Raw genomic sequence first — 16,834 nt, 5'->3', positions numbered from 1 at the left:
GCACTTCCTACAGTCAGGGGTGACTATGGGCCTAAAACTGGGTTCCATTAAGGTCCAGATTTCGGCTCTGTCGATTTTCTTCCAAAAAGAACTGGCTTCACTGCCTGAAGTTCAGACATTTGTCAAGGGAGTGCTGCATATTCAGTCTCCTTTTGTGCCTCCAGTGGCACCGTGGGACCTCAACGTGGTGTTGGGTTTCCTAAAGTCACATTGGTTTGAGCCACTCAAAACCGTGGATTTAAAATATCTCACGTGGAAAGTGGTCATGCTTTTGGCCTTGGCTTCGGCAAGGCGTGTGTCAGAATTGGCGGCTTTGTCATGTAAAAGCCCCTATTTGATTTTCCATATGGATAGGGCAGAATTGAGGACTCGTCCCCAGTTTCTTCCTAAGGTGGTATCGGCTTTTCACTTGAACCAACCTATCGTGGTGCCTGCGGCTACTAGGGACTTGGAGGACTCCAAGTTACTGGACGTAGTCAGGGCCTTGAAAATTTATGTTTCCAGGACGGCTGGAGTCAGGAAGACTGACTCGCTATTTATCCTGTATGCACCAAACAAGATGGGTGCTCCTGCTTCAAAGCAGACTATTGCTCGCTGGATTTGTAGCACAGTTCAGCTTGCGCATTCTGTGGCTGGCCTGCCGCAGCCTAAATCTGTAAAAGTCCATTCCACGAGGAAAGTGGGCTCTTCTTGGGCGGCTGCCCGAGGGGGTCTCGGCATTACAACTTTGCCGAGCTGCTACTTGGTCAGGGGCAAACACGTTTGCAAAATTCTACAAATTTGATACCCTGGCTGAGGAGGACCTTGAGTTCTCTCATTCGGTGCTGCAGAGTCATCCGCACTCTCCCGCCCGTTTGGGAGCTTTGGTATAATCCCCATGGTCCTTACGGAGTCCCCAGCATCCACTAGGACGTCAGAGAAAATAAGATTTTACTCACCGGTAAATCTATTTCTCGTAGTCCGTAGTGGATGCTGGGCGCCCGTCCCAAGTGCGGACTGTCTGCAATACTTGTATATAGTTATTGTTAACTAAAGGGTTATTGTTGAGCCATCTTTTGAGAGGCTCTGTTGTGTTCATACTGTTAACTGGGTATTTTATCACAAGTTATACGGTGTGATTGGTGTGGCTGGTATGAGTCTTACCCGGGATTCAAAATCCTTCCTTATTGTGTGAGCTCTTCCGGGCACAGTATCCTTACTGAAGTCTGGAGGAGGGTCATAGTGGGAGGAGCCAGTGCACACCAGGTAGTCCTAAATCTTTCTTAGCTGTGCCCAGTCTCCTGCGGAGCCGCTATTCCCCATGGTCCTTACGGAGTCCCCAGCATCCACTACGGACTACGAGAAATAGATTTACCGGTGAGTAAAATCTTATTTTTTCAACAGCTATGGCTGGAATGCAGCATGTCAGTGCTTTGTGCAGACCTATCCGTGTTTGGTATATCATACTGTACAGTGTATGTGGATTGAGGTTGCGTTTTGTCTGATCTGCGACCGTTGCGTGCACCAGTAATACTGCAGGTGATGCCAGGTGTACACGCGATAAAGAATATGCAGAAAATTAATGCAGAATGCAAGGGATATCTGTAACTTAATTCAAATAATAAAATTGCATTTTCACATATTATCTAGAGGGATTTTTTTTAAAGTATCCCAAACATTTACCAGACCTATACTGTCCTGTGTAGCTGGTTGTCAGTGTCTGGCTCCTCCCATTGCGGTGCTTGACTAATTCCCTTTATATCTCCTATGACACATTGTCTATTAACAATTTAATCGCTCCGTATCTAGGTACAACTGTATACACCTGCATGTTAAACAAGCGTGGGGGCACAGAGAGTGATCTCACCGTCAGCAGTATAACGCCTGGAAGCTCGCCGTCAGCCCTGGCGCCAGACTTTGAAGGTCAGTATGCAAGAGCTGAATGCGCCCAACAAACAATATAGTACAGGAGATTTAACACTGAAATGAATGTTTTTGGTTAGTTTTTTTTTTTATCTTGGGGTTGCTTTAACATATTAGGAGGGACAGATAGGGCACTTATATTGCCAACTAGGTAACGCAGCTATCACCGGTACCACTACCTAAAATCATGGGACAGAAATAAAAAAAATAAAAAAGTGAATTGATAGTGCTGCCATAGTCTACTGGAGCCGTATACATCTGACTTAGAAAATGTATACGGTTCCAGGTGGAAGAAAGCACAGTCCGGCAAAGAGAGGGTGTCCGTCATGGACAACAGTTGTACAAAGTAATCCAGCAGAAGACAGGTCCAATAACCGCAGATGGTAGAATCACTATGTAAGCAAACTTGTCGTTATGTGCTGGACAGATGGGGGCTGTAGAGTATGCTGGACAATTAATGCCTATTATACGTATATATATTTTTTTCTATGTAGTTAATTAACATTTTCTCAACATAATGTGGTTACAAAACCTAACATATCCCCCTAGCTACTGAGAACGCAACAGCTCTGAGGTGCCGTAGCCGCAATGGCGCATAGCACAGTAACCCACAGCCAAAGATTATTTGCTGGGCTATCAGCATATGTTGGAGCTGGAGAAGAGCTGTGTGATGTGCCTGTATGGGAAGTGCCTGTATCTGGGCTATTAGTATATGTTGTACCTGGGGAAGTGCTGTGTGATGTACCTGTATCTGGGCTATTAGTATATGATGTACCTGGGGAAGAGCTGTGTGATGTGCCTGTATCTGGGCTATTAGTATATGTTGTACCTGGGGAAGTGCTGTGTGATGTACCTGTATCTGGGCTATTAGTATATGATGTACCTGGGGAAGAGCTGTGTGATGTGCCTGTATCTGGGCTATTAGTATATGTTGTACCTGGGGAAGCGCTGTGTGATGTGCCTGTATCTGGGCTATTAGTATATGTTGTACCTGGGGAAGCGCTGTGTGATGTGCCGGTATCTGGGCTATTAGTATATGTTGTACCTGGGGAAGCGCTGTGTGATGTGCCGGTATCTGGGCCATTAGTGTATGTTGTACCTGGGGAAGCGCTGTGTGATGTGCCTGTATGGGAAGCGCTGTGTGATGTGCCTGTATCTGGGCTATTAGTGTATGTTGTACCTGGGGAAGCGCTGTGTGATGTGCCTGTATCTGGGCTATTAGTATATGTTGTACCTGGGGAAGCGCTGTGTGATGTGCCTGTATGGGAAGCGCTGTGTGATGTGCCTGTATCTGGGCTATTAGTATATGTTGTACCTGGGGAAGCGCTGTGTGATGTGCCGGTATCTGGGCTATTAGTATATGTTGTACCTGGGGAAGTGCTGTGTGATGTGCCTGTATCTGGGCTATTAGTATATGTTGTACCTGGGGTAGTGCTGTGTGATGTGCCTGTATGGGAAGCGCTGTGTGATGTGCCTGTATGGGAAGTGCTGTGTGATGTTCCTGTATCTGGGCTATTAGTATATAATGTACCTGGGGAAGCGCTGTGTGATGTGCCTGTATCTGGGCTATTAGTATATGTTGTACCTGGGGAAGCGCTGTGTGATGTGCCGGTATCTGGGCTATTAGTATATGTTGTACCTGGGGAAGTGCTGTGTGATGTGCCTGTATCTGGGCTATTAGTATATGTTGTACCTGGGGAAGTGATGTGCCTGTATGGGAAGCGCTGTGTGATGTGCCTGTATGGGAAGTGCTGTGTGATGTTCCTGTATCTGGGCTATTAGTATATGATGTACCTGGGGAAGTGCTGTGTGATGTGCCTGTATGGGAAGTGCTGTGTGATGTGCCTGTATGGGAAGTGCTGTGTGATGTGCCTGTATGGGAAGCGCTGTGTGATGTGCCTGTATGGGAAGCGCTGTGTGATGTGCCTGTATGGGAAGCGCTGTGTGATGTGCCTGTATGGGAAGCGCTGTGTGATGTGCCTGTATGGGAAGCGCTGTGTGATGTACCTGGGGAAGCGCTGTGTGATGTGCCTGTATGGGAAGTGCTGTGTGATGTGCCTGTATGGGAAGTGCTGTGTGATGTGCCTGTATCTGGGCTATTAGTATATGTCGGACCTGGGGAAGCGCTGTGTGATGTGCCTGTATCTGGGCTATTAGTATATGTTGGACCCGGGGAAGCGCTGTGTGATGTACCTGTATGGGAAGCGCTGTGTGATGTGCCTGTATCTGGGCTATTAGTATATGTTGGACCCGGGGAAGCGCTGTGTGATGTGCCTGTATCTGGGCTATTAGTATATGTTGGACCCAGGGAAGTGCTGTGTGAGTGCCTGTAATTTGGCTATTAGTATATGTTGTACCTGGGGAAGTGCTGTGTGATGTGCCTGTATGGGAAGCGGTGTGATGTACCTGTATCTGGGCTATTAGTATATGTTGTACCTGGGGAAGTGCTGTGTGAGTGCCTGTAATTTGGCTATTAGTATATGTTGTACCTGGGGAAGCGCTGTGTGAGTGCCTGTAATTTGGCTATTAGTATATGTTGTACCTGGGGAAGCGCTGTGTGATGTGCCTGTATCTGGGCTATTAGTATATGCTGTACCTGGGGAAGTGCTGTGTGATGTGCCTGTATCTGGGCTATTAGTATATGTTGGACCTGGGGAAGCGCTGTGTGATGTACCTGTATGGGAAGCGCTGTGTGATGTGCCTGTATCTGGGCTATTAGTATATGTTGGACCCGGGGAAGTGCTGTGTGATGTGCCTGTATCTGGGCTATTAGTTTATGTTGGACCCGGGGAAGTGCTGTGTGATGTGCCTGTATCTGGGCTATTAGTATATGATGTACCTGGGGAAGTGCTGTGTGATGTGCCTGTATCTGGGCTATTAGTACATGTTGTACCTGGGGAAGCGCTGTGTGATGTGCCTATATCTGGGCTATTAGTATATGTTGGACCCGGGGAAGCGCTGTGTGATGTGCCGGTATCTGGGCTATTAGTATATGTTGTACCTGGGGAAGCGCTGTGTGATGTGCCGGTATCTGGGCTATTAGTATATGATGTACCCGGGGAAGCGCTGTGTGATGTGCCTGTATCTGGGCTATTAGTATATGATGTACCTGGGGAAGTGCTGTGTGATATGCCTGTATGTGAAGCGCTATGTGATGTGTCTGTATCTGGGCTATTAGTATATGATGTACCTGGGGAAGTGCTGTGTGATGTGCCTGTATGGGAAGCGCTGTGTGATGTGCCGGTGTCTGGGCTATTAGTATATGATGTACCTGGGGAAGTGATGTGTGATGTGCCTGTATGGGAAGTGCTGTGTGATGTCTGTATCTGGGCTATTAGTATATGATGTACCTGGGGAAGCGCTGTGTGATGTGCCTGTATGGGAAGCGCTGTGTGATGTGCCTGTATCTGGGCTATTAGTATATGTTGTACCTGGGGAAGCGCTGTGTGATGTGCCTGTATCTGGGCTATTAGTATATGATGTACCTGGGGAAGCGCTGTGTGATGTGCCTGTATCTGGGCTATTAGTATATGATGTACCTGGGGAAGCGCTGTGTGATGTGCCTGTATGGGAAGCGCTGTGTGATGTGCCTGTATCTGGGCTATTAGTATATGATGTACCTGGGGAAGTGCTGTGTGATGTGCCTGTATCTGGGCTATTAGTATATGATGTACCTGGGGAAGCGCTGTGTGATGTGCCTGTATGGGAAGCGCTGTGTGATGTGCCTGTATCTGGGCTATTAGTATATGGTGTACCTGGGGAAGCGCTGTGTGATGTACCTGGGGAAGCGCTGTGTGATGTGCCGGTATCTGGGCTATTAGTATATGTTGTACCTGGGGAAGCGCTGTGTGATGTGCCGTTATCTGGGCTATTAGTATATGTTGTACCTGGGGAAGCGCTGTGTGATGTGCCGGTATCTGGGCTATTAGTATATGATGTACCCGGGGAAGCGCTGTGTGATGTGCCGGTATCTGGGCTATTAGTATATGTTGTACCTGTATGGGAAGCGCTGTGTGATGTGCCGGTATCTGGGCTATTAGTATATGATGTACCTGGGGAAGCGCTGTGTGATGTGCCTGTATCTGGGCTATTAGTATATGATGTACCTGGGGAAGCGCTGTGTGATGTGCCTGTATCTGGGCTATTAGTATATGATGTACCTGGGGAAGCGCTGTGTGATGTGCCTATATCTGGGCTATTAGTATATGATGTACCTGGGGAAGTGCTGTGTGATGTGTCTGTATGGGAAGCGCTGTGTGATGTGCCTGTATCTGGGCTATTAGTATATGTTGTATCTGGGGAAGCGCTGTGTGATGTGTCTGTATGGGAAGTGCTGTGTGATGTGCCGGTATCTGGGCTATTAGTATATGTTGGAACTGGGGAAGTGCTGTGTGATGTGCCTGTATCTGGGCTATTAGTATATGTTGGACCTGGGGAAGTGCTGTGTGATGTGCCGGTATCTGGGCTATTAGTATATGATGTACCTGGGGAAGCGCTGTGTGATGTGCCTGTATCTGGGCTATTAGTATATGTTGGACCTGGGGAAGCGCTGTGTGATGTGCCGGTATCTGGGCTATTAGTATATGATGTACCTGGGGAAGCGCTGTGTGATGTGCCGGTATCTGGGCTATTAGTATATGTTGGACCTGGGGAAGTGCTGTGATGTGCCTGTATCTGGGCTATTAGTATATGTTGGACCTGGGGAAGTGCTGTGTGATGTGCCTGTATCTGGGCTATTAGTATATGTTGGACCTGGGGAAGTGCTGTGTGATGTGTCTGTATCTGGGCTATTAGTACATGTTGTACCTGGGGAAGCGCTGTGTGATGTGCCGGTATCTGGGCTATTAGTACATGTTGTACCTGGGGAAGCGCTGTGTGAGTGCCTGTAATTTGGCTATTAGTATATGTTGGACCTGGGGAAGTGCTGTGTGATGTGCCTGTATGGGAAGCGCTGTGTGATGTGCCTGTATGTGAAGCGCTATGTGATGTGTCTGTATCTGGGCTATTAGTATATGATGTACCTGGGGAAGTGCTGTGTGATGTGCCTGTATGGGAAGCGCTGTGTGATGTGCCGGTGTCTGGGCTATTAGTATATGATGTACCTGGGGAAGCGCTGTGTGATGTGCCTGTATGGGAAGCGCTGTGTGATGTGCCTGTATCTGGGCTATTAGTATATGTTGTACCTGGGGAAGCGCTGTGTGATGTGCCTGTATCTGGGCTATTAGTATATGATGTACCTGGGGAAGCGCTGTGTGATGTGCATGTATCTGGGCTATTAGTATATGATGTACCTGGGGAAGCGCTGTGTGATGTGCCTGTATGGGAAGCGCTGTGTGATGTGCCTGTATCTGGGCTATTAGTATATGATGTACCTGGGGAAGTGCTGTGTGATGTGCCTGTATCTGGGCTATCAGTATATGATGTACCTGGGGAAGCGCTGTGTGATGTGCCTGTATGGGAAGCGCTGTGTGATGTGCCTGTATCTGGGCTATTAGTATATGATGTACCTGGGGAAGCGCTGTGTGATGTGCCTGTATCTGGGCTATTAGTATATGTTGGACCTGGGGAAGTGCTGTGTGATATGCCTGTATCTGAGCTATTAGTATATGATGTACTTGGGGAAGCGCTGTGTGATGTGCCTGTATGGGAAGCGCTGTGTGATGTGCCTGTATCTGGGCTATTAGTATATGATGTACCTGGGGAAGCGCTGTGTGATGTGCCTGTATGGGAAGCGCTGTGTGATGTGCCTGTATCTGGGCTATTAGTATATGATGTACCTGGGGAAGTGCTGTGTGATGTGCCTGTATGGGAAGTGCTGTGTGATGTGCCTGTATCTGGGTTATTAGTATATGATGTACCTGGGGAAGTGCTGTGTGGTGTGTCTGTATGGGAAGTGCTGTGTGATGTGCCTGTATCTGGGCTATTAGTATATGTTGGACCTGGGGAAGTGCTGTGTGATGTGCCTGTATCTGGGCTATTAGTATATGTTGGACCTGGGGAAGTGCTGTGTGATGTGCCTGTATCTGGGCTATTAGTATATGTTGGACCTGGGGAAGTGCTGTGTGATGTGTCTGTATGGGAAGCGCTGTGTGATGTGCCTGTATGGGAAGTGCTGTGTGATGTGCCTGTATCTGGACTATTAGTATATATTGGATGACACTGCCTTCTGTACAGTATGGTCTTGCTGTGGCTGTTTATCCCATTAGCGTCTGTAGTTGCCGTGATTCCCAGGCGCAGCGCTCCTGACCTACGTTTTCCCTTCCTCCGTTGACTTTGAAGTGTTTGCTCTGATCTCGCCGTGGCTCCTCGGGAATGATAAGAACACTGAGTGAGTCTGTCCACCTAATTTGTAGACTGCGCGGGAGGCGTGTGACACATGGTGTATTTATACTCCAGAACCCGTCTCATACAGCTACATGTCCTAGATTTAGCTCTTGCGTAATGATACAGTACATTCTATATAAATGTCTGATTCTATAAAAATATATATATTATTCTTTTTTTATTTTATTTTTATTAAACGCATCTGAGAATAATCCCACACAAGACTCAAAAATAATAGTTCCCTAAAATAAGATAAAATACAAAGTTTTACTTCCCTTGGGTCTGACGTTGCCCCAGTCCAGCACATTTCACCCCGGAGGCTGCGATGTCCAGTCTAGGACTGGGGTGGGTTTGTCCGTGCCCCTCTCCCTGGGTCTTCCATGTACGGCCACATATCATAGACTGTTTGAATCGGGCATGCCGTGTTAGGGGAGAGCAATTGAGACTCATCTCCCTCTTCTTCTGAAATACTCTGTGCTGCTTTCTGATTATTTGGCTGGTAAGCTGTGGACATAATGGCCTAACAGGAGACAATGATAGCGTACATTAAAGATTTCGGACACCCTTCACGACGGATCTCCTACAATTAACATGCATGATTTATAATATCCGGTGTAAGCCGGGGTAACACTGTAACATTATGTCTTGGCAGGTCATGGCTATTACTTGGCCATAGGGGGCGCTGTCGCTCAGCACAACTGGAATCACATTATGACCATCCTTCAAGACCAGAAATTCAAGTGCAAGCTTATGGATTGTTCTGAAGACCTTGGCATGATCAGCATCCAGGGGCCAGCCAGGTAGGTCATAGCAGCTGAGATGTGAGACCATAGCTACGCGAGGACGTGTGCTTGTCACACCTAGATCCCTGCAAAGTGTTCATTCTGCATCCTGTGCTCTGTGACGGAGCGTTCCACAGTGTGGTGGTGGCTGGCGCAACTGCTCGTGTAGGTTAGAAGATGTTGGTTTGCCGACTTTCTGCAGATTGGTGCGCCAGGTGCAGACACCGCTACGTCCCCTGGGAGAGGCACTAGCGGAAAGTTAGTCAGTGTGCATGGTATGGTAGTGTTGGCATTACCTGCACCCCAATATCCGCAGCTATAGCAGTGAGACCTACTGTAATCTATACAGCATAGTGCGAGGGGGGGCTCAGTTCCAGGTGACGAGGGACTTACCTGGCCGGCTCCTACTGAATATATATATGTGAGAAGGTTGGTATAAGACAGTGTTGCGCAGAAGTGACCGCCCACTGTAAGGCAATGAGCGGGTTACTGATATAAGGGTTCATTTACTTTGCTGTACAATTCCCCGGAATGAGGACACGTGTGCGTGAAATTAGTTCTCTTGTCCCCCATTTTGTAAGGAACCCCGCACTTGCCCCCCTCCTGTCCTTTATCCCAGCTTCTCCCCCAGCCATGCACCTGGCTGCAGCGCCCGGAACCCCTCTGCCACGTAAGATGCCAGCAACGGCTGCTCTCTGTGATAAGAGGATCTTCAAGGGGCCGCGCTGAGCCGCGCTCTCCCCTCCATCCGCATGGATCAGATTAAAATGTTTTGTAGTGAATTGTCAGAGTACTTTATCTCCCGTCCTGAAGGTCTTGCTGTACGACCTGCCATGTTGGTTTAAAATCAACAGCTCTCTGCTTCCTGGCGGCTCCGCAAGTCCAAATCTCTTTCAACTTGTATCAATCTTTAATGTGTGCGGCATATAGACTGCAGGCAGCTGTGTGCGCGATGGGGGCCCGGAGACTGTCACATTACATCCTAATAACAGCCATGATTGCTGCTCTCTGATACCCACCTGATGCCACACCGGGACACTCTGCCCGTCTGTAGTGCCCGCTCCGGCCATCCCTGCAGTCTCCTGAGCTTATGCGCTCTATGGAGCTACAGAGAAAATGGTCTTTAATTGTATATACCCCAGGTTTAATAATACATACTGCAGACTCTGCATTCACACTGCGATAATTGTCCTACGTTCTCTATTCCTCTACCTGTCGACGTTCCCTCCTATTCCTAATTCCCTGTAATTACGGCAGCCAGCAGCCCTGGAATTCCCCCGATGCAAATGTAAAATTCTACATATTTCTTAGCGTTAAATACTATAGTTGTACCCTTCTATTAGTATTATTATTATGATAATAATTATTATTTCCCAGTGCAGAAGGAAATAGGAAATACCAGGTCTTCCCTTTATTACTGTCGGTACATTTTCCAGCGCCTATCCTCCATATTTAGCGCAGTGATGCTCCTCTGTTTGGCACAAGGCGCCTGTTGAGTGTAAGGGTTTCCTCAGCAGGAGGGTAAGGGTTTCCTCAGAGGGAGGGTAAGGGTTTCCCCAGCGGGTGGGTAAGGGTTTCCTCAGAGGGAGGGTAAGGGTTTCCTCAGCGGGTGGGTAAGGGCTTCCTCAGCGGGTGGGTAAGGGCTTCCTCAGCGGGAGGGTAAGGGCTTCCTCAGCGGGAGGGTAAGGGCTTCCTCAGAGGGAGGGTAAGGGTTTTTTCAGCGGGAGGGTTAGGGTTTCCTCAGCAGGAGGGTATGGGTTTCCTCAGAAGGGAGGTTAAGGGTTTCCTCAGCGGGAGGTTAAGGGTTTCCTCAGAGGAAGGTTAAGGGTTTCCTCAGAGGGAGGTGATAATGCTGATTTGATTACCTTATAACCTTCACTATATATGGGTAAGAGACTCAGTACGCAATTGGCGTATGGGGTACCGTAAGGGTACACACTTAGCGTAGCATACGCTCGGCCGTGATCGAGACGCACATGCGACACGCTTGCTCACAGCTTAATGCGTGGTGTCGAGCACGCTATAGGCGGTCGACTACCGTAATGCTACGCTACCAGCGTAGCGGACGCTCGAGACCACGAGGAGATCACGAACGGCGCAGACGCTCACAGGATGACAATCAGTAAACCTTGAATGTAACACACAGAAAGGATACTCTTATGCTGTAAACCTTGTACTGAAATACTGCAACGATATAACGCTGCTTAACCTTGTTAATCCTAAAGCTGTTTGAGCGATCGAGACGCTCCTATTACCCTCTGCAATGTAATGAACACACGATACCGTGCTAAGGTTCCAACACCTTTACTAACAAGCTTTTAGTTATATCGAAAAGGGGTAAACCGTTTACAAGTCATACACTACAAGCTAACATATAATTCTAACAGAATATCTAGACAGGAATATACAATAGCGTCACAATCTTATACTATAACAGAGAGAGAGAGAGTGAATGGCCAATACAAACAGAGAACAAGTTGATTTACAGAGAATTACTTACACACACACTGGGAACGATCGCTGCGCTATTCCTGGTACCAGCTCCAAGTTAGTCAATATGAAAACCGTTTGTGGAGTGAGAGAGTGAGCTGTCCAGGCTGGCTGATCTTATATACACTGCATACAGTATACTACAAAGGGACCTATAATCTCATTGTTCATTGGACACAGGAATGTCTCCTCGCATCATAACAAAAGGTCATAGGTTAGTTTGAACAGGTGGGCTGTGACTATTACAAACAGCTCAGGTGGGAGGGAATCGCCGGATTCCCGCCGCATGGATAATGAACTGCAATATAAGAAATGTCCAGAAACTACTAATGGCCATAACTATACGCAGGAGCGATTAATCTTTACCTAACCAACACCGGATTGTTGCTATTAAAATACTCTTCGGTTAGGTACCAAACACATCTGCTCAAACCCTGTCTGGCCCTTCGTACAACAAAAAGAGGAATTCCTTTGTCCAGGGACCAACTACACTAACCAAACTTACTGTTACTATTAAGGGGAACATTATCTATTAAACCTGCTATATGGATTTATTAAGTAGCGATTGTGTCGCTCGCTAGACGCACACAAACTCTACCGTAAATGCACATACCATGCGTTCAAGCGCACGCCCGTAGGGGCGCCGTCACACAACTGCGAATATGTGCACGCACGCCAGAGAAAGTGCATGTGCAGCGGGCGAGCGCATGAGGTGAATATATGGCAACGTGCAGCATGATATTTTTCTGACTTTGACAGTGGGTAAGGGTTTCCTCAGAGGGAGGGTAAGGGCTTCCTCAGAGGGAGGGTAAGGGTTTTTTCAGCGGGTTAGGGTTTCCTCAGCAGGAGGGTATGGGTTTCCTCAGAAGGGAGGGTAAGGGCTTCCTCAGAGGGAGGTTAAGGGTTTCCTCAGCGGGAGGGTAAGGGTTTCCTCAGCAGGAGGGTATGGGTTTCCTCAGCAGGAGGGTATGGGTTTCCTCAGCAGGAGGGTATGGGTTTCCTCAGCAGGAGGGTATGGGTTTCCTCAGCAGGAGGGTAAGGGTTTCCTGAGAGGGAAGGGATAGGGTTTCCTGAGAGGAAAGGGTAAGGGTTTCCTGAGAGGGAGGGTAAGGGTTTCCTGAGAGGGAGGGTAAGGGTTTCCTGAGAGGGAGGGTATGGTTTTCCTCAGCGGGAGGGTAAGGGTTTCTCAGCGGGAGGGTATGGTTTTCCTCAGCGGGAGGGTAAGGGTTTTCCTGAGAGGGAAGGTAAGGGTTTCCTGAGAGGGAGGGTAAGGGTTTCCTGAGAGGGAGGGTATGGTTTTTCTCAGCGGGAGGGTAAGGGTTTCTCAGCGGGAGGGTATGGTTTTCCTCAGCGGGAGGGTAAGGGTTTTCCTGAGAGGGAAGGTAAGGGTTTCCTGGGAGGGTAAGGGTTTCCTGAGAGGGAGGGTATGGTTTTCCTCAGCGGGAGGGTAAGGGTTTCTCAGCGGGAGGGTAAGGGTTTCTCAGCGGGAGGGTAATGGTGCCCATACACTTATGAGATAATCGGTGCTATCCTTCGATTTCGACCTCATCTGTGAGAGAATTCGAAGGATTGTATGCACATTTTAGGTACATTGAGACGCGATGCGCTGGCACGCCGCTTGAATATTGCGTCTCAAGATATTATGTGCTGCGTTAATATTTCTCGCAATGCAGTGCGATCGCATGTGGTTTTAAACCCACATGAGATATATATCGCACTGCGATGTGCGATGGTCACCCGCCGGGAGCGTCCAGAGGCCGCTCCTACTCGGCGGTGACGTGCCCATCACGTGATTACCATGCGGGAATCCCCAGAGCAGAACCGTGGTTCCAAACGCCACGGCAGGTTAGGAGTTTGGTGGTGGCAGCATAAACCCGCCCACGGCGCAGTGGGTGGAGTCAGTAACAGGCGGTTACTGATGGTAAGCGGGAATCACCTATGTGGCCAGGTCCCGTGTGACCTAAACTTCCAATCTGTGTACTGGGGATGGGACGCGAAAGCAGTGAGGTCTTTCGTACGGAACCGTCCGGTCACAGAGGGTAAGGGTTTCCTCAGCGGAGGGTGTGTCACCTTCAACACCATTTGCCAGCTGCGTAAGCCAGTCGCCGCAGATCCAACAAAGAGGCCAGGAAATCTGTCTTCCAGTGGAGATCCTGGCCTCGTCACTCCCCCACAAGCACCACACGCCTTCCAGTCTGCTACCGTACTGCACATGTGCCGCACATCCAACCACATCTGAATTAGGCTCCGTGTTTGCTGTCCATCATACAGACTCAGCTGAGATGACTTCTCTGCATTGAATATAGCCAGTATGAAAATAAACAACGTTGATGATACAAAAGCCTGACTACAGAGCACAGAGAAAATCCCAGGGCTGAAATGTTCACGTTGGACCTGGTTCTCACTTGTGCGCAGCTTCGTATGTGGCTGTATCTAGTGCATTGCATGTATCTCCATTCATTAAATGGGTGTGTCTGGTCATGAAATATGCGCCAACTGGGCGTAATGGAAGAGTTCCGTCTTATAGGCATGAAGCCAGAGCTGTGTCCTATTCAGAGCGGTGCGTGTCGGGCACAAGTGCCGTAATAATAATGGCAGCTTCTCTCATGCACAGAATATGTGTAATACCTTCTGTTAACACGACATCCGCGCTCTGAGTGACGCATGGATGCAACAGTGTGTGACAGGGCGCTCTGAGTGACGCATGGATGCAACAGTGTGTGACGAGACGCTCTGAGTGACGCATGGATGCAACAGTGTGTGACAGGGCGCTCTGAGTGACGCATGGATGCAACAGTGTGTGACGGGACGCTCTGAGTGACGCATGGATGCAACAGTGTGTGACGGGACGCTCTGAGTGACGCATGGATGCAACAGTGTGTGACGGGACGCTCTGAGTGACGCATGGATGCAACAGTGTGTGCCGGGAAGCTCTGAGTGACGCATGGATGCAACAGTGTGTGACGGGAAGCTCTGAGTGACGCATGGATGCAACAGTGTGTGACGGGATGCTCTTAGTGACGCATGGATGCAACAGTGTGTGACGGGAAGCTCTGAGTGACGCATGGATGCAACAGTGTGGGACGGGAAGCTCTGAGTGACGCATGGATGCAACAGTGTGTGACGGGAAGCTCTGAGTGACGCATGGATGCAACAGTGTGTGACGGGATGCTCTTAGTGACGCATGGATGCAACAGTGTGTGACGGGATGCTCTTAGTGACGCATGGATGCAACAGTGTGTGACGGGAAGCTCTGAGTGACGCATGGATGCAACAGTGTGTGACGAGACGCTCTGAGTGACGCATGGACGCAACAGTGTGTGACGGGACGCTCTGAGTGACGCATGGATGCAACAGTGTGTGACGGGAAGCTCTGAGTGACGCATGGATGCAACAGTGTGTGACGGGACGCTCTGAGTGACGCATGGATGCAACAGTGTGTGACGGGATGCTCTTAGTGACGCATGGATGCAACAGTGTGTGACGGGAAGCTCTGAGTGACGCATGGATGCAACAGTGTGTGACGAGACGCTCTGAGTGACGCATGGATGCAACAGTGTGTGACGGGACGCTCTGAGTGACGCATGGATGCAACAGTGTGTGACGGGACGCTCTGAGTGACGCATGGATGCAACAGTGTGTGACGGGAAGCTCTGAGTGACGCATGGATGCAACAGTGTGTGACGAGACGCTCTGAGTGACGCATGGATGCAACAGTGTGTGACGGGACGCTCTGAGTGACGCATGGATGCAACAGTGTGTGACGGGACGCTCTGAGTGACGCATGGATGCAACAGTGTGTGACGGGATGCTCTTAGTGACGCATGGATGCAACAGTGTGTGACGGGAAGCTCTGAGTGACGCATGGATGCAACAGTGTGTGACGAGACGCTCTGAGTGACGCATGGATGCAACAGTGTGTGACGGGACGCTCTGAGTGACGCATGGATGCAACAGTGTGTGACGGGAAGCTCTGAGTGACGCATGGATGCAACAGTGTGTGACGGGACGCTCTGAGTGACGCATGGATGCAACAGTGTGTGACGGGATGCTCTTAGTGACGCATGGATGCAACAGTGTGTGACGGGAAGCTCTGAGTGACGCATGGATGCAACAGTGTGTGACGAGACGCTCTGAGTGACGCATGGATGCAACAGTGTGTGACGGGACGCTCTGAGTGACGCATGGATGCAACAGTGTGTGACGGGACGCTCTGAGTGACGCATGGATGCAACAGTGTGTGACGGGAAGCTCTGAGTGACGCATGGATGCAACAGTGTGTGACGAGACGCTCTGAGTGACGCATGGATGCAACAGTGTGTGATGGGACGCTCTGAGTGACGCATGGATGCAACAGTGTGTGACGGGAAGCTCTGAGTGACGCATGGATGCAACAGTGTGTGACGGGATGCTCTTACACAGGGAATCTCAATGCCAATAGATAGTGAGTAATTTGCACCTCAGTGTAGCGGGTAATTTTGCCCCTCAGTGTAGCGGGTAATTTTGCCCCTCAGTGTAGCGGGTAATTTTGCCCCTCGGTTTAGCGGGTATTTTTGCACCTCGGTGTTGCGGGTATTTTTGCCCCTCGGTGTAGCGAGTAATTTGCCCCTCGGTGTAGCGGGTGATTTGCACCTGGGTGTAGCGGGTGATTTGCCCCTGGGTGTAGCGGGTGATTTGCACCTGGGTGTAGCGGGTGATTTGCACCTGGGTGTAGCGGCTAATTTACATCTCGTGTAGCGGATGATTTGCCCCTCGGTGTAGCGGGTAATTTGCCCCCCCCCCCTGGTGTAGTGAGTGACAGACGCAGTTATCGATGTCTGAGACCTGAGTCCTGACAGTAACGCCCTCTGTCTTCTCTCTGTACAGTCGCTCCATTCTCCAGGAGGTTCTGGGCGAGGACCTGAGCAATGAGGCATTTCCCTTCTCCACACACAAGACTGTGACGGCTGCTGGCTACAAGGTAAGGGTGCTGCGGCCACCGTGGTGACAGGACTGCACTCATTACATGGTGTCTAGGCTGAGTATACACAGAACTGCACTCATTACATTGTGTCTAGGCTGAGTATACACAGGACTGCACTCATTACATGGTGTCTAGGCTGAGTATACACAGGACTGCACTCATTACATGGTGTCTAGGCTGAGTATACACAGGACTGCACTCATTACATGGTGTCTAGGCTGAGTATACACAGGACTGCACTCATTACATGGTGTCTAGGCTGAGTATACACAGGACTGCACTCATTACATGGTGTCTAGGCTGAGTATACGCAGGACTGCACTCATTACATTGTGTCTAGGCTGAGTATACACAGGACTGCACTCATTACATT

At 49.4% G+C, this 16,834-nt stretch overlaps 1 protein-coding gene across 3 annotated transcripts in view; it reads left to right on the top strand.

The window, feature by feature from the left end:
- Nucleotides 1-1,767: 1,767 nt before the first annotated feature.
- Nucleotides 1,768-16,834, top strand: part of SARDH (sarcosine dehydrogenase) — a 64,812-nt gene continuing 49,745 nt past the window's right edge. For all 3 annotated transcript variants that reach the window (XM_063935846.1, XM_063935845.1, XM_063935844.1), the window contains exons 1-3: nt 1,768-1,902; nt 8,879-9,026; nt 16,365-16,458. In XM_063935846.1, coding sequence (XP_063791916.1) covers nt 1,809-1,902; nt 8,879-9,026; nt 16,365-16,458 — 336 coding nt within the window. In that variant the 5' untranslated portion in view covers nt 1,768-1,808. The remainder of the gene's footprint in view (nt 1,903-8,878; nt 9,027-16,364; nt 16,459-16,834) is intronic.

Source organism: Pseudophryne corroboree, chromosome 8 (assembly GCF_028390025.1).
Source record: "Pseudophryne corroboree isolate aPseCor3 chromosome 8, aPseCor3.hap2, whole genome shotgun sequence".
Classification (NCBI taxonomy): Eukaryota; Metazoa; Chordata; class Amphibia; order Anura; family Myobatrachidae; genus Pseudophryne; species Pseudophryne corroboree.
The sequence above is the reverse complement of the archived record's forward strand: the minus strand, read 5'-3'. Positions and strand labels throughout refer to the sequence as shown.